This window comes from Lipotes vexillifer, unplaced genomic scaffold (assembly GCF_000442215.2).
Source record: "Lipotes vexillifer unplaced genomic scaffold, Lipotes_vexillifer_v1.1 scaffold1457, whole genome shotgun sequence".
Lineage (NCBI taxonomy): Eukaryota > Metazoa > Chordata > Mammalia > Artiodactyla > Lipotidae > Lipotes > Lipotes vexillifer.
The window spans coordinates 208,529-228,988 of NW_006784622.1; the positions used below are offsets into that span (position 1 = coordinate 208,529).

Consider the following 20,460-nt stretch of genomic DNA (forward strand, 5'->3'; position numbering starts at 1 on the left):
TTATTTTTTGGCTGTGTTGGGTCTTCGTTGCTGTGCGCGGGCTTTCTCTAGTTGTGGCGAGCGGGGGCTACTCTTTGTTGCGGTGCGCAGACTTCTCATTGTGGTGGCTCCTCTTGTTGCAGAGCATGGGCTCTAGGTGCGCAGGCTTCAGTATTTGTGGCACGCAGGCTCAGTAGTTGTGGCACACGGGCTTAATTGCTCCGCGGCATGTGGGATCTTCCCGGGACCAGGGATCGAACCCGTGTCCCCTGCATTGGCAGGTGGATTCTTAACCACTGCACCACCAGGGAAGTCCCTGTGGTGAATATTAAATAATACAAAAAATTGGTTAGTATAGTATTTAAAGTGTAGTAAGAGCTCCTTAATTGTCAAGGGCTTCCTCCAGTATACCCTTGGGGTAGTGAAAAGCCATCTGGTCTCGCTACAGAGAGAACTGGGTTCAGCCAGTGGCTAACTGTGCATCCTTGGGCAAGTTACTTGACTTCTCTGATCTTCAGTTTCCTTATGAAGCTTTTGTAAAGATTAAAGAAAATCTTGTATTTGAAAGCAACTGGTACAATACATACTCTATTATCAGATGGAATTCATTCCTCTGCTGCCCTTTCACTTCCCTTGATACCTGCTATGGACTGAATGTTTGTGTCCACATAAAATTCATATGTTGAAGCCCTAATCCCTAGTGTGGTGGTCTCTGGTGGTGAGGTATTGGGAGGTAATTAGGTTATGAGGGTGGAGTCCTCATGAATCAAATTAGTGGCCAAAATGAAGAAATATGAGAGAAAAGATCTCTCTCTCTGCCATATGAGGAAACAGCAATAAGGCCATCTGCAAACCAGGAAGAGGGTCCTCTCTGAGAACCCAATCAGCCAGTGCCTTGATTTTGGACTCCAGAACTGCAAAAAATAAATGTCTGTTGTATAAGTCACCCAGTGAATGGTATTCTGTAATAGCCGCCCGAACTAAGACAGCACCTTTATTTACAATATAGCCCTCATCACAGTGTAGCTGTGCCATAGTTACATGTTGGTCCTACAAATATTGGGCTCTAGGCAGTGACTGGATGATAGCACCTGGCACACAGAAGCTGCTTGAGCAGTGCTTGATGAATTGAATTTTGTCAATTCTTATTTTTATAATGTTGGGAGGCAGGATTGCATATGAGTTAAGCGCGTTATAGCCTGGAATAAAATCCCAGTTATGCCATTTATTAGCTGGGCAGTATAGGCAAGTAAATTAATCTCTCTCTGCTTCAAACTCCTGGTTTGTAAAATGAGGCTAATTATATTACCCTCCCCATAGGGTTGTAATGAGGTTTAAATAATTGTAAAGGGCTTAGAACAGTGTCTAGCATGCTCTAGGAGCATTTATTTAGATAAAATTTATTTACCAACTTCTAAACAGAGGGAGGGAAAAGGCAATGATTTTCATACCCTTCATCTTATGACTTCATAGGGATGATTAAATAGAATCATCAATAGAGAAACATTTTTGTAAAGGGTGAAGTCATAAGGGATGTCATCCATTATAAGATTTTTCCAGACCAGCTCTATGAGCTGAACTATACTCATAAAAGGGGGTAGAGAGGAATTAAGGAAAACCCTAATCTAATAATAAGTCATACTGATACCAGTAACCATTTATTCTGAGCTATAGTTATAAGATGCTGAATGCAGTACAAAATAAGAGTGCCTCCTTTAGAAGTTAAACATTAAAGAGCAGCCCTAGGGAAGGCTCATGATATATTTTATTTTATTTTTTGTAATTTTAAAGGAATTTTTTCTTTTTTAATATTTATTTATTTTTGGCTGCATTGGGTCTTCGTTTTTGGGTCTTCATTGTTGCACTCAGACTTTCTCCAGTTGTGGAGAGCAGGGGCTACTCTTTGTTGTGGTGCGCGGGCTTCACACTGCTGTGGCTTCTCTTGTTGTGGAGCACAGGCTCTAGGTGCGTGGGCTTCAGTATTTGTGGCACGTCGGCTTGTGGGCTCTAGAGCGCAGGCTCAGTAGTTGTGGTGCACGGGCTTAGTTGCTCTGCGGCATGTGGGAGTTTCCCGGACAAGGGATTGAACCCATGTCCCCTGAACTGGCAGGCAGATTCTTTTTTTGCCTCTCACTGTTGTGGCCTCTCCCGTTGAGGAGCACAGGCTCCGGACGCACAGGCTCAGCGGCCATGGCTCACGGGCCTAGCCGCTCCGCAGCATGTGGGATCTTCCCGGACCGGGGCATGAACCCGTGTCCCCTGCATCGGCAGGCGGACTCTCAACCACTGCATCACCAGGCAAGCCCAAAGTGAGATCATTTTGAACTACAGGCATACCTTGTTTCACAGCACTTCTCAGAGATTTTGTTTTGTACAAAATGAAGGTTTGTGGCAACCCAGTGTTGTGGAGCACAGGCTATAGGCACACGGGCTTCAGTAGCTGTGGCTCGCGGGTTCTAGAGCGCAGGCTCAGTAGTTGTGGCACACGGCCTTAGTTGCTCCGCAGCATGTGGGATCTTCCCGGACCAGGGCTCAAACCCGTGTCCCCTATATTGGCAGGCGTATTCTTAACCACTGCACCACCAGGGAAGCCCTATAAGTGATTTTTATTTCTTCTTTATACTTTTCTAAATGTTCCTTTTTTTTCCAATGAAATGTGTTACTTTTATAAACACATAAAACAATAATAGTAACATTTTTGGAAAGAGTTAAAATCCTGAGGAGAAAATTTGACAGAGATTCATTTACAGCCACACACACACGAGATGGCGGGTGGGCTACTGCACCCTTCATGAGACAGAATACAAATACCAACATTAGAGTCACTAGACAAACTTCTTCTCCAGGCCAGCTGTAGCATGGCTGTTAGGATGGCCTTCATCCAAAATAGGAGAGACAGCCAGTTCAGGAATGACCACCAGCAGGCAGAAAATTACCCCAGGAGGACTAGCACTGAGAATGTTCCCTACGGGGGAAATGATGTGCAACTGAACAAATGAAGGACTACTGACAAGACTGGTTAGAATCACAGAACCTCAGGGTTGGAAAGTGGCTGCAAATCATATAGTTCAACTGTCCCACCCAAAGTTTGATTCCCTTTTATAATACTTCCTGCCACTGAATCTTCTATTATCAGAATCACCTGGAGGAACTTACACACCAATACAGATCTCCAGGACCCACTCCAGATGGACTGAAACAGAATCACTGTGTGTGGGGGGGAGGGGCATATCTAAGTCTTCATAATGTACCTTTGGTGTGAAAACCATTGTTCTAGGTCACTGTCTTCCCAGGTAATCCATATCATCTCTAGTCAGCTCCAACTACTAAAAGGATTTTTTAAAAAATGAGTTGAAATATATTCCCACACAGCTTTCCTTCTCCAGCCCATTTCTATCTACCCTTGGGGCCATATTCAATAAGATGGCACCTTCTACACAACAGCTCCTCAGACAGCTCTGATTAATCACATCAAAGCAAACCAAAATGCATATTGCCCTGACAGTTTCTTTTTAAATAAATGGAAATGGAGAAACACAGAATATATACTAGTCCTGAGAGTTATTGCTTTGAATTCAGAAAACACTGCAAACTACAAACTCAGAACATCCTCTCAAAGCAATGTCAGGCAATTATGCAGGAGCCCAGAGGTTTAAAGAACTGTCTGCTGCTGGGAGATTCATAGGCATAGGCTTAGAGGGTGGGAGGGAGCAGCTGCAGAAGAGTCAGCCTGCTGCCCTCTCCCTACATTCACCCTAGACTATGTGGCCCCAGGCAGAGAAAAATGGGGGACCGGTCTTCTCTGGGGTGCAAATGCCCCACAGAGTTATTTCTGGCTAATTTCATCTTCCCATTATGGCTGGTGCTAGCTCAGTCACTGGGTCACTGTGCATGCGGCAGCACTTCAATACTCAGCTTCATGAGGATTTTTTACATAGGTATTTGGGGTGTTTGCATATGAGGAGGGGAGCCCTTTGTAGCTCGAGAAAAGTTAGTGACTGCTTTGAATAAGCATTATTCCTGACTTTGACTTCATACCATATCTCTTTTCTAGGGTGCAGATAATTTGTTTCTCAGACAATATCTTAGTGCCAAAAGGACACTCATGGGAAGGAAAGTTCCTTTCTAGTGGTAATGATCAGAAACCGCTGGGACAGATGAATGACGTAGCTATTCTGAAGCCTATTCCCGCCTTTCAAAAGCAGAGTCGAAGAAATGCTTAGAAGAGAGAGAACATAATAGTCTTTACTTGGGAATTATATACAGAACTAATTATCTGAGTGAAAGTAGGGAGTGCTAGGTGGGGGTGGGGGACAAGAGTAACTAACGCTATAAAAAATAGCTGTAAACCCACTCTTTAGACCTCACCAGATGTTTGACAGCTCTTATCCTGAGTATCTGATTTTGTTTATTTCCCCAATGGAACTGTCATTTTATTTTTTTTTAATTCAAGCATACTTGACTTACAATGTTGTGTTAATTTCTGCTGTACAGCAAAGTGATTCAGTTATACATATATACATTCTTTTTTTATATTCTTTTCCATTATGGTTTATCATAGGATACTGAATAAAGTTCTCTGTGCTATGCAGTAGGACCTTGTTGTTTATCCCCAAGTATCTGATTTTGGAATGGAGGTTTTTAGTCTTTTCCCATCAATATCTGGAAGTAATACACAGCCAGGACATCAGCTTTGTAAATAGTCTACTTTACTTGGCTTTCACCTGGCCTTTCTATAAACTTACCCAGTAAATTATGAACCTCTGAAGTAACCCCTCTGAGTTTGTCAGTATACAAGCTGATAAGCATAATCTTGAACACATGAAAGCTGCTAAGTTTTAGGAAGGCAGAATAAGCAGATCCTCCTTCTTCCCTTATGCTTTATCACAGTTAGCAGTTTTGGTAAAACCCTAACATGAGAAGCGTGAGAATATTTCATTTGTGTCACCTGTCACCACTGACAATTTCCCCGCAGACTGTCTATCCTACTCAAATAGATATTTTGTGAACAGTCTGCCACATCTTCATCTTCCCTCACCTCCACTCCCTGGAGAGCTGAGCAGCAAATCCTCTGAAACAAAAAAGGCATTCTTACCTCCGCTTGCTGGGGATGACCCCCATCTCCTCACTGTCGCCCTCCAGCGTGACTCTCCTGGCTTGCCACCACTCATCATCAGAGGCGTTGATAACATGGAGAATGTCTCCATATTTAAAACTAAGTCCTTGACTTGGCAGCCCACTGTCCTTGCTCTTGTCGTAGTCAAACATGGCTCTGGAGGAAATGACAAGAGAGAGAACATTGTTAGGAATCTCTGGCAGCACAGATCTAGGATTCACCGTTTTGATTGTTCATTCCTGCCCTGAGAACCCACTGCCCATTGGATACCAACTCCCAGGACTAACCCCTGGAGTTGCAGTCAACATTCCCACTGCTTTGGTCACAAATCATGATTAGTTCTTATTTCTCCCAGGAGGTTGCGAGGCAGGTTAGTACTCTCTCACTACAATCAAATTTTACAAATCACTAGAAAGAAAGAATGAAGAGAACCATGGCATCTTTCTGAATGCAGCACGGTAACAACTTCCATGTCCTCCCACAGGGGACTGGGACCCTTCCACTCACTGGAGTATTGGACTATCACTAAAATTGGATGGTTGTAGAGGTTAATTTAATGACATTACTAAATGCTCACAAAGCAATAATGAAAATACACCTATGTTTATGTGTGTGTGTATAGACACATAGATCAAAATACGAACAGGGGACTTCCCTGTCAGTCCAGTGGTTAATACTCCACGCTTCCAATGCAGGCGGGGAGGGTTTGATCCCTGGTCGGGGAACTAAGATCCCACATGCACGGTGCAGGCAAAGAATAAAAAATGATATGAACAAGATAAATTGCTTCCATAGTACACCAAGCCTATCTCATCATTGTACTCATCACTCTGAATTGTAATTCTTGCTTTATGTATCATGTTTCCCCACTAAAGAGCCTTTGCCGAGCCCAACACGCTGTAATATGTGTGACTGATGGGGTGAGGGAGTTGGAAGCGGAATTACAATGATGATTGAGACCTCAGTGACGAGCTGTTGTCCCAAGCAGCTGACAATCTGTCTCAAGTTTTACATGGTCTGCCTCCTCCTGTATCTCCCACAAACCATCACCACACACATACAACATGAGATTTCCCCGGAGAAGCAGATTTTGCCACGTCCCTGTTTATTCCCCTTTGATTCCATTCTAAGAATTTCCTTAGAGTGTAGCCACTATGCAAGCAAAACTAGCTAGATCTGGTGAACAGGTCTGTCTAAAATCACTGAGGACCAAGTGTGATTCTTTTTCTTTCTTTCTTTCTTTCTTTCTTTCTTTCTTTCTTTCTTTTCCTCATGAAAGAAATGTCACATCTGCTGTCATGGCAACCCCAAAGAGCTGAAGGCAGCATCTACAGCTCTCAAATACTGCAGGGAAAGTTGAATTACTTGCAACACAGCCCCTTCTTCCATTAATTCTGTCCCCAGGTGATGGAATACGGGCTGGGTGGGGGCGAGGTCTCAGCTCCTAGAATGACTCATTTCCACCCTGACCATCTGCATCTTCTCTACCAAAGACTTCACAAAACCCCAGCCAGGAAAAGGGGACTGAAAGAAGGCAGAGACCCATTCCTGACTCTGTCACTTCTCTGGCTGGTTGATGTGACACAAATTAACATTCCTGAACCACAGGTTTTTAAATGTAAAATCAGTCCAATAACGATATTCATGTGGAGCTGCAGTGAGCATTAATGACATAACATATCGGATGCACCCGGCCCATGGTAGGTGCTGTGTAGCACAGTGCAGTATAAGAGCGGCTAAGAAACGACTCAGGGGCCACACTGTTAGGGCCATGTCCTGGTCCTACCACTTCTCTTCTTACTAGTCACATAGCTGGTAACCCAGGCAAGTGCTCTAGCCCCTCTTAGGCCTCAGTTCCCTCATATATAACACAGTGATGACAACAACAGTGATGATAACAGTACCCCTATCATGGAATTGTTGTATGGATGAAATGCTACCTAAGGTAATATATGTAACGCATACACAAAAGTGCCTACACATAGTGACAATCTTTAAGTATGAACTGTTATTATGATAATCATTACCTCCTTTTCCCCTTTTGAGTGTATACTTATAAAAATCCTTTCTATGGATTCTATTCTGTGCAAAAAAGAGTTAACACAGCAATCCTGAGATTACATCCTTAAAAAGGCCTGCTTACAAGGACAGCCCTTGGCTGACATCTGGGAACTTAGTTTTGGGGAGGGTTCTTACCATTTCCTATTAAGAATGGCTCACTGTGCCTAAGCTGATTATATAAACAATACCATTTAAGTTGAATACTTGCTTTTCCCTTGGGAGTCTGGAATTGCAGCAGGTGCCAGGCAGTGAGGGTGCCTACGTGACCAGCCTGCAATAAAATCCCTGGACACTGAGTCTGTAAGGAGCTTCCCTGGTAGACAGGGTTTTACACCTGTTGTCACGATTTGTTGCTGGAGGAAATCAGGCACATCCTGTGTGACTCCATTGGGAGGAGCCTCCTGGAAGCTTCACCTAGTTTCCTCTGGACTTTGTCCCATGCACCTTTCCCTTCACTGAGTTTGCTCTGGATCCATTTCCTATAATAAATCACAGTCATGAGGATGACTATGCTGAGTCTGATGAGCCCTCCTAGTACATCATCAACCTTGAGAGTTGTCTTTGGGACCCCCAACACTCGCTCTATAGATTGAAAGGCGTATTCACATACACTTCCTCATTTGTGACTCAATACATTCCTACAAAAAAGGCCCAATGGATATGGTACTTCCTATCCCCTTTTTACAGATGAGGGGCAAACCTAGCAAGGACCCCTAACTAACCCCAGGACACATGGCTTAGAGGCCGCAAGCTGGGGCTGGAGTGTGTGTCTCCCGACGCGAAGTCCTAGTTTGGTGCTCTTCACCTTGTTTCCTCCCACCCCCCCCCCGCCTCAATCTGGGAGGTGGTGAAGGTGGTGACAGGGTGGCAAGGATGATAATCATGATGACAACCACTACTTATGCCCATATTAGGGGGCCTGGCACTTTGTATTCATTGTCTTATTTGACATCGTAACAACCTGAAAGGTAAAAATTAGTACCCCTGTTTTACAGATGGCGGAGGAGGTTCAGGAAGTTAAGGAACCTGCCTTAGGTCACAAGTACACACATCGTAGAGACTGAATCTAGAATAAGGTTTGTCTGACTCCAAAACCCACATTCGTGGCCATTTCATTATCAGGCTCAATTTCCCAGCCTGTCGCCCCCTGGCTGTGCTCACGACTTAGCAGTACCAGGAACTTTTCATCTTCCCTTAAGAGCTGACCACCTCTTCTCCCCCAAATCCGTGCAGTTCCCTTACTGCTCAGTTCTTGTCCCAGTATTCCTACCCTAAGGTCCCCAAACCTCTAGTTTGGCTCCAGGCTCCTTCTGGATGTAAAGCGTGGGGAGTGGAGGTAGAAAAGCCATCAGGAAAGCTGGCAGATGGTGGCCAAGAAGGCAGGCTATATAGGGTCAGACTGCCTGGGTTTGCAACTTTTTAACTGTGTGATCTTGAACAAGTTACTTAACCTCTCTGGGTTTCAAGCTTTCTTTTCTTTTCTTTTTTTAAAAGCTATCTATCTATCTATCTATCTATCTATCTATCTATCTATCTATCTGTTTGTTTATTTATGGCTGCACTGGGTCTTTGTTGCTGCGCGCAGGCTTTCTCTAGCTGCGGCCAGTGGGGGCTACTCTTCATTGTGTGGGCTTCTCATCGCGGAGGCTTCTCTTGTGGAGCACAGGCTCTAGGTGCGTGGGCTTCAGTAGTTGTGGCATGCGGGTTCAGTAGTTGTGGCTCGCGGGCTCTAGAGTGCAGGCTCAGTAGTTGTGATGCACGGGCTTATGTGCTCCGCAGCATGTGGGATCTTCCTGGACCAGGGATTGAATCCGTGTCCCCTGCGTTAGCAGGCGGATTCTTAACCACTGCACCCCCAGGGAAGTCCCTCAAGCTTTCTTAACTGTAAAACTGGCATAGTAATGACACCAGCCACCTCAAAGAGTTGCAGTGAGGATTAAATGAAATAAGATATGCAAAGTATTGTAACACCAGCCTGGCAGTAGCAAGTGCTCAATAAATGCTAGCTATTATTACTATGATAATTATTATTCTGAAAAATGCACTGCGATTTGAATCAGGGGATCTGGGTCCCAACTGTGCCACTTAGTAGCTGTCTTATGGACTGTGTACAAAGACATCTAAAACACCTTACTATCCTCAGGACCCAGTACAGTGCTGGGCACAAAGCAGACCCTCAGAAAGGTCTGTGGAAATATTTCAGATGACCTTTCAAAGCCCCACTTCTTTCAAGCCTCAGCAACCCTATGTGTAAGGGGAACAGAGACCAATCCCGAAGGTCCCCACCAGGTCAGACATTAATTCTACTGGGCTTCATTCCAGTGCCAAGTATTCTTGAGGGGAGATTTCCCACCCTTGGGATCAGCAACATGCTCTTTCCACGAGTTCTATTTCTCTTGGACAATCTGCCCCTCTAGGATTACACGGATTCAGACTTGTCAGGTCCCTAAAAGCAAGCAGCTGACACATTTCAGCAGCTTTTAGCTCCTTTGGATATTAATGGATCGTCACATCTGGGAAAAACGCTACAGTGTCCCATCACCTATTTTAAAAAGCGATAAGCTGTTTTTAATTTGCTTTATGTGCTAATTCATCACAGCAACTTTTATAAAATGCCATTAAGACTCACACTTTCCACCCAGGGTGCTTTAACAAGTCCATTAGACAAGTAGAATTAGACATGAATAATGCAACGACTCTCCCATCCCTCCTGCCCCTCCTGCATTTCAACATGTGGCGGGCCCTTGCCAACAGGGGAAGTCTAGGAAAGGAAGGGGGGGTGAAGCAGCTGCTTATCCTCATGGCTGTGCAACCTGGCTGTGGAGACCTAGGTACCAGACCAAAATTGTGCTTTTTAAGTGTCCCACAATATGCTAGACTTTATATTCATTGTCTCCCTCAATTTACTGGGTAGGCAAGCCAGCATACTGGTTATATGCCAAGCTTTGGAGAGAGAGAAGTTCTGGATTTAATTCCCAACTCTGTCATCCCTAGTTGTGAATTTGGGGCCTGTGACTTAACCTCTTAGCTGAACTCTTAACCACAGATGACTACTCCCTCATCAGTGAAGCGCAGGTAATGATGGCATTAACTCACAAGATTGTTATGGAGCTACAACAACGGGATGGGGCCTGTAAAGTACCCAAGACCAGCACAGAATGAATTCCACTTTGTCAGATTACGATCCTGCCACGTAATCAATTTTTTTTTTGGCAGTACGCTGGCCTCTCACTGTTGTGGCCTCTCCCGTTGCGGAGCACAGGCTCCAGACGCGCAGGCTCAGTGGCCATGGCTCACGGGCCCAGCCGCTCCGCGGCATGTGGGATCTTCCCGGACCGGGGCACGAACCCGTGTCCCCCGCATCAGCAGGCGGACTCTCAACCACTGCGCCACCAGGAAAGCCCCTGCCATGTAAGCATTTTTGATCTCATAAAGGAAATGAGAGCCGAAATGAAAAAAGCTAGTAAGTGGCCGAACCAGAATTCAAACAGACAGATGTGTCTGAATCAAGAAGCCTGTGCTCCTGACTGTAAGAACCCAGCTTGGAACTCCCGATAAGGAATGTTGTACTTAGATCTCATCCCCAAAGATTTCATGATTGGATGGTCGCATTGATGATGACACCGTGGACTAGACTTCAGGAGAGAGGCACATGTACTTTACTGAGCCCACATTCAGTTCTCACACTGCCCTGCAGTGCATATTTTAGCCTTGTGTTGCAGATGAGGAAACGCAAACTTGGATAAATTAAGCAACATGTCCAGTGTCACACCAGCTATCAAGGTGTGTTTCAGCTGTCATGTTCTATGCCACTTTAAGACACTTTGGGGAAATGAGGTAACTTTGCATGTGGCTGACATTTATGTGCCTCATAGGACTGTTTGTGTTGTGAAGGTCATTCTGTCATCTCCCTCATCAATCCAAAAACTCATTCACTGGGAGTTAAGTGCCCCTCTCATATACTCTTATCTCATCCTGTACTGTGTTTTTTAACATTTGCAAATTCTAGTTTGCATGAGCATGGAGGGTGGGGAAGGTTCATATTCCTCCTATCCCCAGAATCTACCCCATAACAGATACCCAATAAAAGTGATTTTCTGTTATTCAGTCTATCACCTATGCTTGTCACAGGGCAATCCCTGGAATTCAACAGTTTGTTTTCTTTCCTATAAGGCCTGGGCAGTTGGAAATAGCAGGTAAGGAAGGCCTGAGTGACACCCAGCATAGGCCTTCCTGTCTTTCTTAGGAAATGATGAACATATGTGTCATATGTGTGATTGTGTCTCTCAAGTCAGAACATATCCATCCCAGGTAGAGGGATACACACAGCTCTGTACCGATTACTCCTCACATCTCTCTGAGGAGCCACCCACACCCCTGTGGATGAGTCATCATGTCCAAACTTACTGAGCTCTATCAAGGCCACTTATTTCCCCACTCACCTCAATAATGAATTGCCTTCGGTAAGAGTGTTGGCTAAAGCGGCCACCAAATCAGTCTTAGTGGATGGGAACACACTAGCCTCTGTCAATCCTTGTAAGAAGTCATTGACCACGATGCCATTGTTTATTGAGTGACTGCTGAGCACGTGGTAGGCCTACAACATACATGTCAGGCACTGTTCTGGGTATTTATTATCTGTGATTCAAAAGATAGCCATTAGGGGCTTCCCTGGTGGTGCAGTGGTTGGGGGTCCCGCCTGCCGATGCGGGGGATGCGAGTTTGTGCCCCGGTCCGGGAGGATCCCACGTGCCGTGGAGCAGCTGGGCCCGTGGGCCATGGCCGCTGAGCGGCTGGGCCCGTGGGCCATGGCCGCTGAGCCTGCGCCTCCGGAGCCTGTGCTCTGCAGCGGGAGAGGCCCCAGCAGTGAGAGGCCCGCATACCGCAAAAAAAAAAAAAAAAAAAAGACAGCCCTTATAATGCAGGCACTGTTCCCATTTTACAGAAGGGTAAATACACTATATGCCATGGACTGTGGTATCCCATGGGTTATACCTTGTAATCATTAGTAACCTAATAAGGCAGGTTTGTGCTCTTTAAAGACACCCTTCTCAGCACACAAGTGTTTCCTTTTATGTTACAGGGTTGTTGGGAAAATGTCAATTTCTACTGGACCCAAGGAACCAGGCAGTCACTATCATGACTGAAGGTGGAACTAATTGGGCACCGACCAGAGATCCTCACAGCCTAGGTCTCTGCACAGCAGTGGCATTTTGATTATAATCAGGGAAGAAGCATCATTTCTGGGGGCAACAACTCCCTGTCTCTCTCAGTCTCTCCTGAGTCTCTAGTGCTCCCAATTCCCCGAGGGACATGGCATGAGCCGACTTCACATGTCTAGAGGTCTGCATGTTGATCATTTCAGACAACTCATCATCAGGGTCTGCAGGGATGGGGCCCATTCCAGGCTTCCCTCCCTCTCTCCCGGGGTGTCCTAGCATCTGTCAGGTTGGTTTACACTGCAGCGCCGACTGACAGGCCCCCCATCTGAGGGAAGCAGAGGTAAATCTGAACCTGCCCAAAGGCAGGCTTGACAGACCACAACGAAAGGTACTACAGGTTTCAGGGCTGGGTGAGGCTGTAAAGATTAATCTTAAAATCATTGTCTTTTGGGCTTCCCTTGTGGCGCAGTGGTTGAGAGTCCGCCTGCCGATGCAGGGGACACGGGTTCATGCCCCAGTCCAGGAAGATCCCACATGCTGTGGAGCGGCTAGGCCCGTGAACCATGGCCACTGAGCCTGCATGTGCGGAGCCTGTGCTCCACAACGGGAGAGGCCACAACAGTGAAAGGCCCGCGTACCGCAAAAAAAAAAAAAAAAAGAAAGTGAAATATGGGAAAGAGGAACATGGCCAGGATGAATAGCCCAGGTTTTATGACAGTTCTAAAAGCTCTTATGTTCTGGCCTTGTTTGTCAGACAATCAAGATATATTAATCAAGATATTTCAGAAAGGCTGACAAAGCCCTTACTATAGCCTTTTATTTCTGATCTGAGCTAAAAATGTACAGCAAACTTTGGTATCTACTTTTTAGGGTCTTACTGTCACAAATTAGCAAGCTTGCAGTGGAGAAAAAGAATATCCTGATTTGGAATTTCATTATTGCTGATACACAATTGCCATCTAAATATTTAAATTTATACACAGAAGACTCAGGTCAAGATCATGAGACATGAACATCAGATAGTCCTGGGTTCAAATAGTTGCTCTGCCATTTAAGCAGCTGTGTGATTTTCATCTCTGTACCTAGGTCTCCCAAGGGATAAAATGAGGGGCAAGAATCCCTGTCCAACAGAGTCCTTATAAGAATTACATATACCAGAGCTTTTAAAACCCAGTAAGTCCTCAGTGTTTGTTCATTGAGTCTAGAATCTAAATTTCTTCCCTGTAAATTCCATCCCTTTTTTCTAGTGCTGCTCACTGGAGCATAAAGAAAGCAACCCTACCTCTGCTTTCCAATAACACTTTCTTTTAAGTATTTACTGAATGACTAGTGGTATCAGCTGACACGTGCCAGGCCTAGAAGAAGGTGTTGGAGAAAGTTCATTTCTCTCATGAGCAAATAAAAAAGAAGAGAAAGACATCCAAGAATAGTCCACACAACTACCCCAAATCCTTAGTGGCAGTTTATCAGGGTCAGAGATGAAATTCACATACCACAAAACCAGACTATTGGATAATCATTTCAGCTCTCTCAATATTTAGTTTGTTTTGTTTGTCTGTTTGTTTATGAATTTCAGAAAACTGGGTGGAAACTACAGGACTAGACTGAGGCAAGAGAAAATCTGAGAAAACACCTCAAAATCTCATATATGTCCATAAAGGCTCCCATTATCACCTGTTGAATGAGGGCAGACAGAGAAGACAGAGATGGTTCCTTACTCACCCAGCTAAAACACTGAGTTCAGGATGTGATTTAACTTACATGCGTGGAAATGAGATAACAGTTATTTAAATATTAAATGGAACATTATTTACAGAGTGCCTATTATGTGCCAATCATTATTATGTGCTAAGGGCTCAGAAATACACAAGAGGCTTGCTTCCTGTCCTCGTGGAGCTTAATATTTGGTTGAGGATACTGGTAAGGGATATATTCGTTTGGCTACTCAATTATTCATTCATCAAATATTTATTGAGCACATACCAATGATGATTCTGGAGCTTATCAGTGAATGAAAACAGACAAAATTTCATGCCTTCATGGAGCTTATATTCTAATGAGAAAAGATGGGCAAAAAACAATAAACCTAATAAATAAGCAAACAGTATATTACGTTAGGAGTAGCTAGTTGGTACAGAACAAGTTAAAAATAGAGCAGAGTAAGAGGTATCAGGATTTTGAGATGGGGCAGAGTTGTGGTGGTGGTGAAGGTTGCATTTGTAAATAGGCTGGTCAAAGTAGGGCTCACTGAGAAAGACATCTGAGCCGAGGCTTGAAGGAGGCGAGGGAATTAGTCATGCTGGCATTTGAGGAAAGTGTTCTAAGAAGAGGGAACAGCCAGTGCAAAGGCCCTAAATATAGTTAAAATTGAGCATGACGTGCAATATACTAAGAATTAGTGTGGGGTGCCACAGGATGGCACAGCAGGGTCCCCCATCAGGTGCTCAGAAAGGAGTTGACGAATGAAGGGACAATTCTCCCAGCTCCACTAGCTGAGAGGTGGTAGCACCCCTCCCACCCCACCCAACTGACTAGACATGTCCTTCAGGCTTTGTCCTAAAGGGAACCCCTTCTGTAATAATAGTGATCTCACATCCTGAAGACTCAGCTTTCTTCCCTCAGCCTCTCCCCCTTCCTACCTCTCCTTGGAAGCATGCACATGAGCTGAGCCATGGAAGACCTTCCCCTCTTCTCTTGGACATACTCTACCACAACTCACACAGTGTAGGTGGAATTTTTCAGCCAAGAATTTTTCTTAACATTGTTGAACAAGCTGACACACTGACTGGATATAAAAAAAATAAGCATAAAATCATTCAGCAAATTTCAATCCATTCTTTGAAACTCGTGACATTCTCTGGGAACCCTCTGAGCCTATCCAGACAGCCTATCCATTCCCCTCTCCGTGCCAGCCTGCAACCTTGTACCTGGCCTTATTCTTGCACTTAGCAGGTGGCATTTTAGTTGATTTGCCTGTGGGTCTACTTCCCTGCTCGACAGCTCAGCTCCTTGGGGTTAGGACAGTGTCTCGTTCGTCTCTGCGTCTCTCCCACAGGGCACAGAGGAGGAGGCGTGCACAACACAAGGCTAAACTGAACTGAATCGAATCGAAACCCATGCTCTCTGATTTCGGAACATGACTTCACTTCTTTGGGTCTCTTGCGGTTGCCTCATGTGTAAAATGGGATTTAAAATACTATATTTTATCGCCCTTTTTTCATCCTCATGTTTCGAAAGTTAGGATGTATCTTACCATCAACGCCATCTTGTAATTTAATGGACAGCATTTTTCCTTTCTTGGTGACACACAGAGTGCATCTTATAGTCAATGACAACCTAGATTCACTGAAACATGTTAGGAACCATCTCACACTTGTGAAGATTGATTAATTATGGATGAAAGGCCCTCAGATCAGTATATGCGCGTGTGTGTGTGTGTGTGTGTGTGTGTGTATAGCTGCTCTTGTGTTGTTATTTATTGTGGGTCATGTAGGGTCACGCTATCTTTCTCTCTTTCTTCTGTACACATTTGCAAACCCCTGTGGTACTCTCTGCTCAATGACTGTTCAGAAAGTGCTCACAGGCCAAATGCTGTGCTATATAGCCTAACTTGTTCAGGAAGAGTTCTACTTAGCAGTTTTGCTTAATTGAATGAAGTGTCTGTAGGGAATGTCCCAGGTTTTGCCAGTAGTTCAGGAATTTAAGGAAAGAAAAAGGAACTAATAATATCCGGAATATCAGTGTTTATAGATTCTGTGAATCTTGTTAGTATCTTATTCCATCAGCACAATCTTTTAACTTTAGCACTAAAGTTTTCATGCCAGAGCATTTTCCACGCACCTAGTGTTAAGTCATTCATTCATTCATCTATTGAACACCTACTACATGCCAGGCACCAGGATAATGGAAAGTGTCAGCCAGACCTGAGAGACTCCTCAGCTGTGCCATCTACTTGCTCTGCGGCTGTAGGCACGGTCCTTAAATTCTGTTTCTTAATGTGTAAAGACTAATTTCTGCCTGCTGTGTACTAAATGCCTGTATCCCCCCAAAAATTCATATGTTGAAACTTTACCCTCCAATGTGGGTCCTTTGGGGGTAATTAGAATTAGATGTGGTCATGAGGGTGGATTAGCACTCTTAAAACGTCATGAGAGAGTTTGCTTTTTCTTTCTCTCTCTACCATGTGAAGATACAATGACAAGTTGGCAGTCTGCAACCCGGAGGAGGCCTTCACTGGCACCCAACTGTGCTGAGCCTATCCAGACAGCCTATCTCACACTTCCAGCCTCTGGAACTGCGAGAAATAAATTACTGATGTTAATAAGCCACCCAGTCTACGGTTCTTTGTTGCAGCTGCTTGAACTGACTAAAGACACTGTCTAATAGATGTTGCTGGGATGAAATGAGGTACCACATGTAAAACTCCTACGGCACGGTGTCTGGTGTATAGACACTTGGAAAACTGCAAGAATAATATGTACTGGCACAGAAAACTATGTTACAACTCAACTCTTATGGGGTGTAGGAATGATTTAGTCCCAATTTTCATTTTTAGTATCAATCTATTTAACATTTATCTGGCTGGCTCTTCCTAAGTGCCAGGCTTGCAGCTAGTGGTTCTATTGGCAGTAATTGGAAGGAGAGGTTGGAGTAGAGATGTTTCCTGTGGGCTCGAGTGCTGGGCAATGGCTCGCTTTCCCTAATGCTGTTCTCATTCCATTTGGTGAAACGATCAGATAGTCCTGTGGGACTGCTCTAAAACAGCCAATACACATAACTTTTAGGTGCCTGACGTCATGCATTCATTCTTTCAGCCGTAGTTAATGAACACCTATTATATGCCAGGCATTATGCTAAATATTGGAATTTTAGTGGTGAACAAGAAAAGCAAGATGCCGCTTTTGGAACTGAGGAAAGACAGATGTAGAAGAAATAATTACCAGTACAATACATCTTAAAAAGCAGATGGGGAAATAACCCATGAGAATATTCAGTGGAGAGAAACAGAACCTACTCTGGGAAGAATGGGTTAGGGAGGCTTCCAGGAGGAGGAGCTATGTAATTTGAGACCTGCAGGATGAGTAGATGTAGGCAGAGGCAATATGCATTCAGAGGCTCTGAAGGAAGAAATAGCAGGCAGTGAACTTGAAGGAAGACCAATGTCCTGGATGGCCCAAGATGAGACCAGAGAACAAAGGAGAGGCCGGGTCCCAGAGGGACCTTGTGAAACACTTTCTCCTCCTCACAGTGTTGGGAGGCCATTAGAGAATTTTAAGCAGGATAGTGAGTTGATCAGATCTGCATTGAAAACATCTTTCTGGATGGAAAGTGTAAAATGGATTGGACAGAAGTGCACTGGGCACTCCTGATGCCGAGAACTGATGCTGAGACCTCAGGTAGCAGGCTGAGGTAGTAATACAAATGATGATGGCTTGACCAGGGTGGTGGCAACAGGGTGGACAGAGGTTCCAGATATTTACTTTGGCCAGTATCTATCTGTCTCTGTCCCTCTCACCCACCATAATCTAAGGGCAATGTTTTCAAAGTTTTATTACAGAATAAACGTGTTTTTTTTCTTTAAAAGAAGGCTTCTGGACACATAACAATTACACCTCTGATTGAAAACAGGGAGGTGCGTCTTCCCTGGTGGCGCAGTGGTTAAGAATCCGCCTGCCAATGCAGGGGACATGGGTTCGAGCCCCGGTCTGGGAATATCCCACATGCTGCAGAGCAACTAAACCCGTGCACCACAACTACTGAGTTAAGAATCGCCTGCCAATGCAGGGGACATGGGTTCGAGCCCCGGTCTGGGAATATCCCACATGCTGCAGAGCAACTAAACCCGTGCACCACAACTACTGAGTCTGTGCTCTAGAGCCCGTGAGCTGCAACTATTGAGCCCACGTGCCACAACTACTGAAGCCCATTGCCTAGAGCCTGTTCTCCACAACAAAGATAAGCCATAGCAACGAGAAGCAACGAAGAGTAGCCTCTGCTCTCCACAACTAGAGAAAGCCCACACGCAGCAATGAAGACCCAACACAGCCAAAAATAAATAATAAAATTAATTAATTAAAAAACAAAAAGAAAGAAAGAAAACAGGGAGGCAAAAGAGAACTTTTGGCCTCTCTTCCACCGCAACTGCACAGCAGCCCAAAGGTCCCTGAGAAGAATGCTGGGACTCCTTAAATCAGAGTGTGAAAATCTCCAACCTAGTACATTACTCCCAAGCACTTTAAAATGAAGAAACCTCTCTCTTCTTTTATTGATGTTATGACACCCCCAAACCCACCACCAATTCCTACAATGCCTGTTTGCTTTCAAAGTGGAAGCTTGATGAAAATTCTCCTTGGAGCATTTTGGGACAGGTTAGCAAGGCCTCCTTGAAATAACTAGAGATACACCAGGGTGTTTCAAACTCTAATTACAGAACTCTGCAGGATGGAACTGTGATTAGTTTTCTCTCAAAGAGTAAAGAGCATCACTCAGAATGCATTTCAACAGATATTTATTGCATGTGTTTTGAGAAGACCCTTTTCTGTTCTCAGAGGTTGTTTATATCGACAGGCTGAAGACAGTTCCTTAGAAGAAGAAAGTCTTCTTGTTAGAATGTCAACACTTTCTAAGCGAACAAGAGAAAGCTGTGGGGCACATTCAGTGGAGCGTGTGTATGGACTGAGAGGAATCTGACAGGTAAAGAAACATTTCTTCTAATGAGAGGAGGAAGGAATGAGAAACTGCTGCTTAATACCATTTTGCACGTTAGCCAAGGCTGGGCTTTGATAAAGAAGCCAACGGGAAACCCTGAATTTGGTCCATCAGGTCTGATCGAAGTGTGTAATTGGGCAGGAAAGCATGAGGGGAACTCGGCCACGATAGTTATTCCTAGAATAGTCAGCACCCAGTGGGAGGTAAGCTGGGATGATGCTTAAGGTAAGCTTGGGGAAGATGTCTGGATGAGAAGCCAGAGGGGAGAACCATTCAGGCTGCCAAGCTGAGCCTTGGAGAGTGGCCCTTTGAGCTAGCGAGATCCACAGCTCTAATCATCAGCCCGTAATGTGAAGCCATGACTGCCCTTTCCCATCCCACAGTCCCATTTTCGGTGATTATTACACTGCCTGTGGACCACCCTGGAAACAGCCCCCTATTCCTCTACTTGTTCTCTGTCTGCTCTCTCTTCTCACCTGGGTCCCGTTATTTATTAAGTGCTTCTTAGATGTCCCCAATACTGTGCTCAGTGCCGAAGGTAAAAAATGAGTAAGATGGTACCCTTGCCCTCACACAATGTATGAGTCTAGTAGGTCAGACAATACTGTCAGCAAATCAATTATATTTAGTTTACTAAATGCAACAGTAGAAGCAGTACAATTTGTGGAGGAAACCAAGCGCTGCCCATGCTCAATGATGAGTGTGACTCTCCTGCAGTCACCCACTTCTAATGGACTGGCTGGATCTCACGCGCTGTAAGAACGCAAGCTATTTTTGATGGTGCCAGGGGTTGAGCCACAGAGCAAAAGGAAACGTTTTGTAACCTAAGCTCTTGGCAATAACTTTTAAGGCTGGAATTTCATCTGTCTTTAGGAACTTCCCCATTACCTCTGATTTCAGCAGGGATATTTGATACAAGTGTCAAAGGAATAGTAATGTCTAGGCTCTGCATCATGGCCATACATTTGGCTGGTGTGCTTTTTGCCTTGAATGAAAGGTTGGAAATGATAAACGAAACCCATAAATAGGATTACGTTGCTCGTAAGTATTTCATCACTGAGTTTTAGGCATAACAGCAACTGGCAGTGGAATAATTAGGCAAGATGAATGCTCGATACCCATCAGAATTGCCAACAGAAAGAAGGTATTGGGTTTAAAAGAAATGCCGTGCAGACTGGTAATTTGGGGTAGTAGGGAGCAAGATTTCCTGTTTGACAGACGGGTGAGCATCCTAAGGGGACCGGCTTGTTGTGAAGTTAATCAAGGCAGACTGTTTGGCAAGAAAGAGGCTCATTGCCTAGGACAGATTTAGATCAATTCTGGCAGGAAGGAATATCCGCAAGAGGCTGTTTTCAATTTCATTTAATCAGTGTTAGGAAAGATGCAGTTACCGGCATCAAGTGGGAGAAGGATATGAAATCTATAAAGTAGGGA

General features: G+C 44.6%; 1 protein-coding gene across 5 annotated transcripts in view; it reads right to left on the reverse strand.

Moving 5' to 3' along the window:
* DLG2 (discs large MAGUK scaffold protein 2) overlaps positions 1-20,460 on the reverse strand; it is a 1,040,068-nt gene that overhangs the window by 67,649 nt on the left and 951,959 nt on the right. For all 5 annotated transcript variants that reach the window (XM_007456974.1, XM_007456973.1, XM_007456975.1 and 2 more), the window contains one exon: positions 5,075-5,251. In XM_007456974.1, the coding sequence (XP_007457036.1) occupies positions 5,075-5,251 (177 nt within the window). The remainder of the gene's footprint in view (positions 1-5,074; positions 5,252-20,460) is intronic.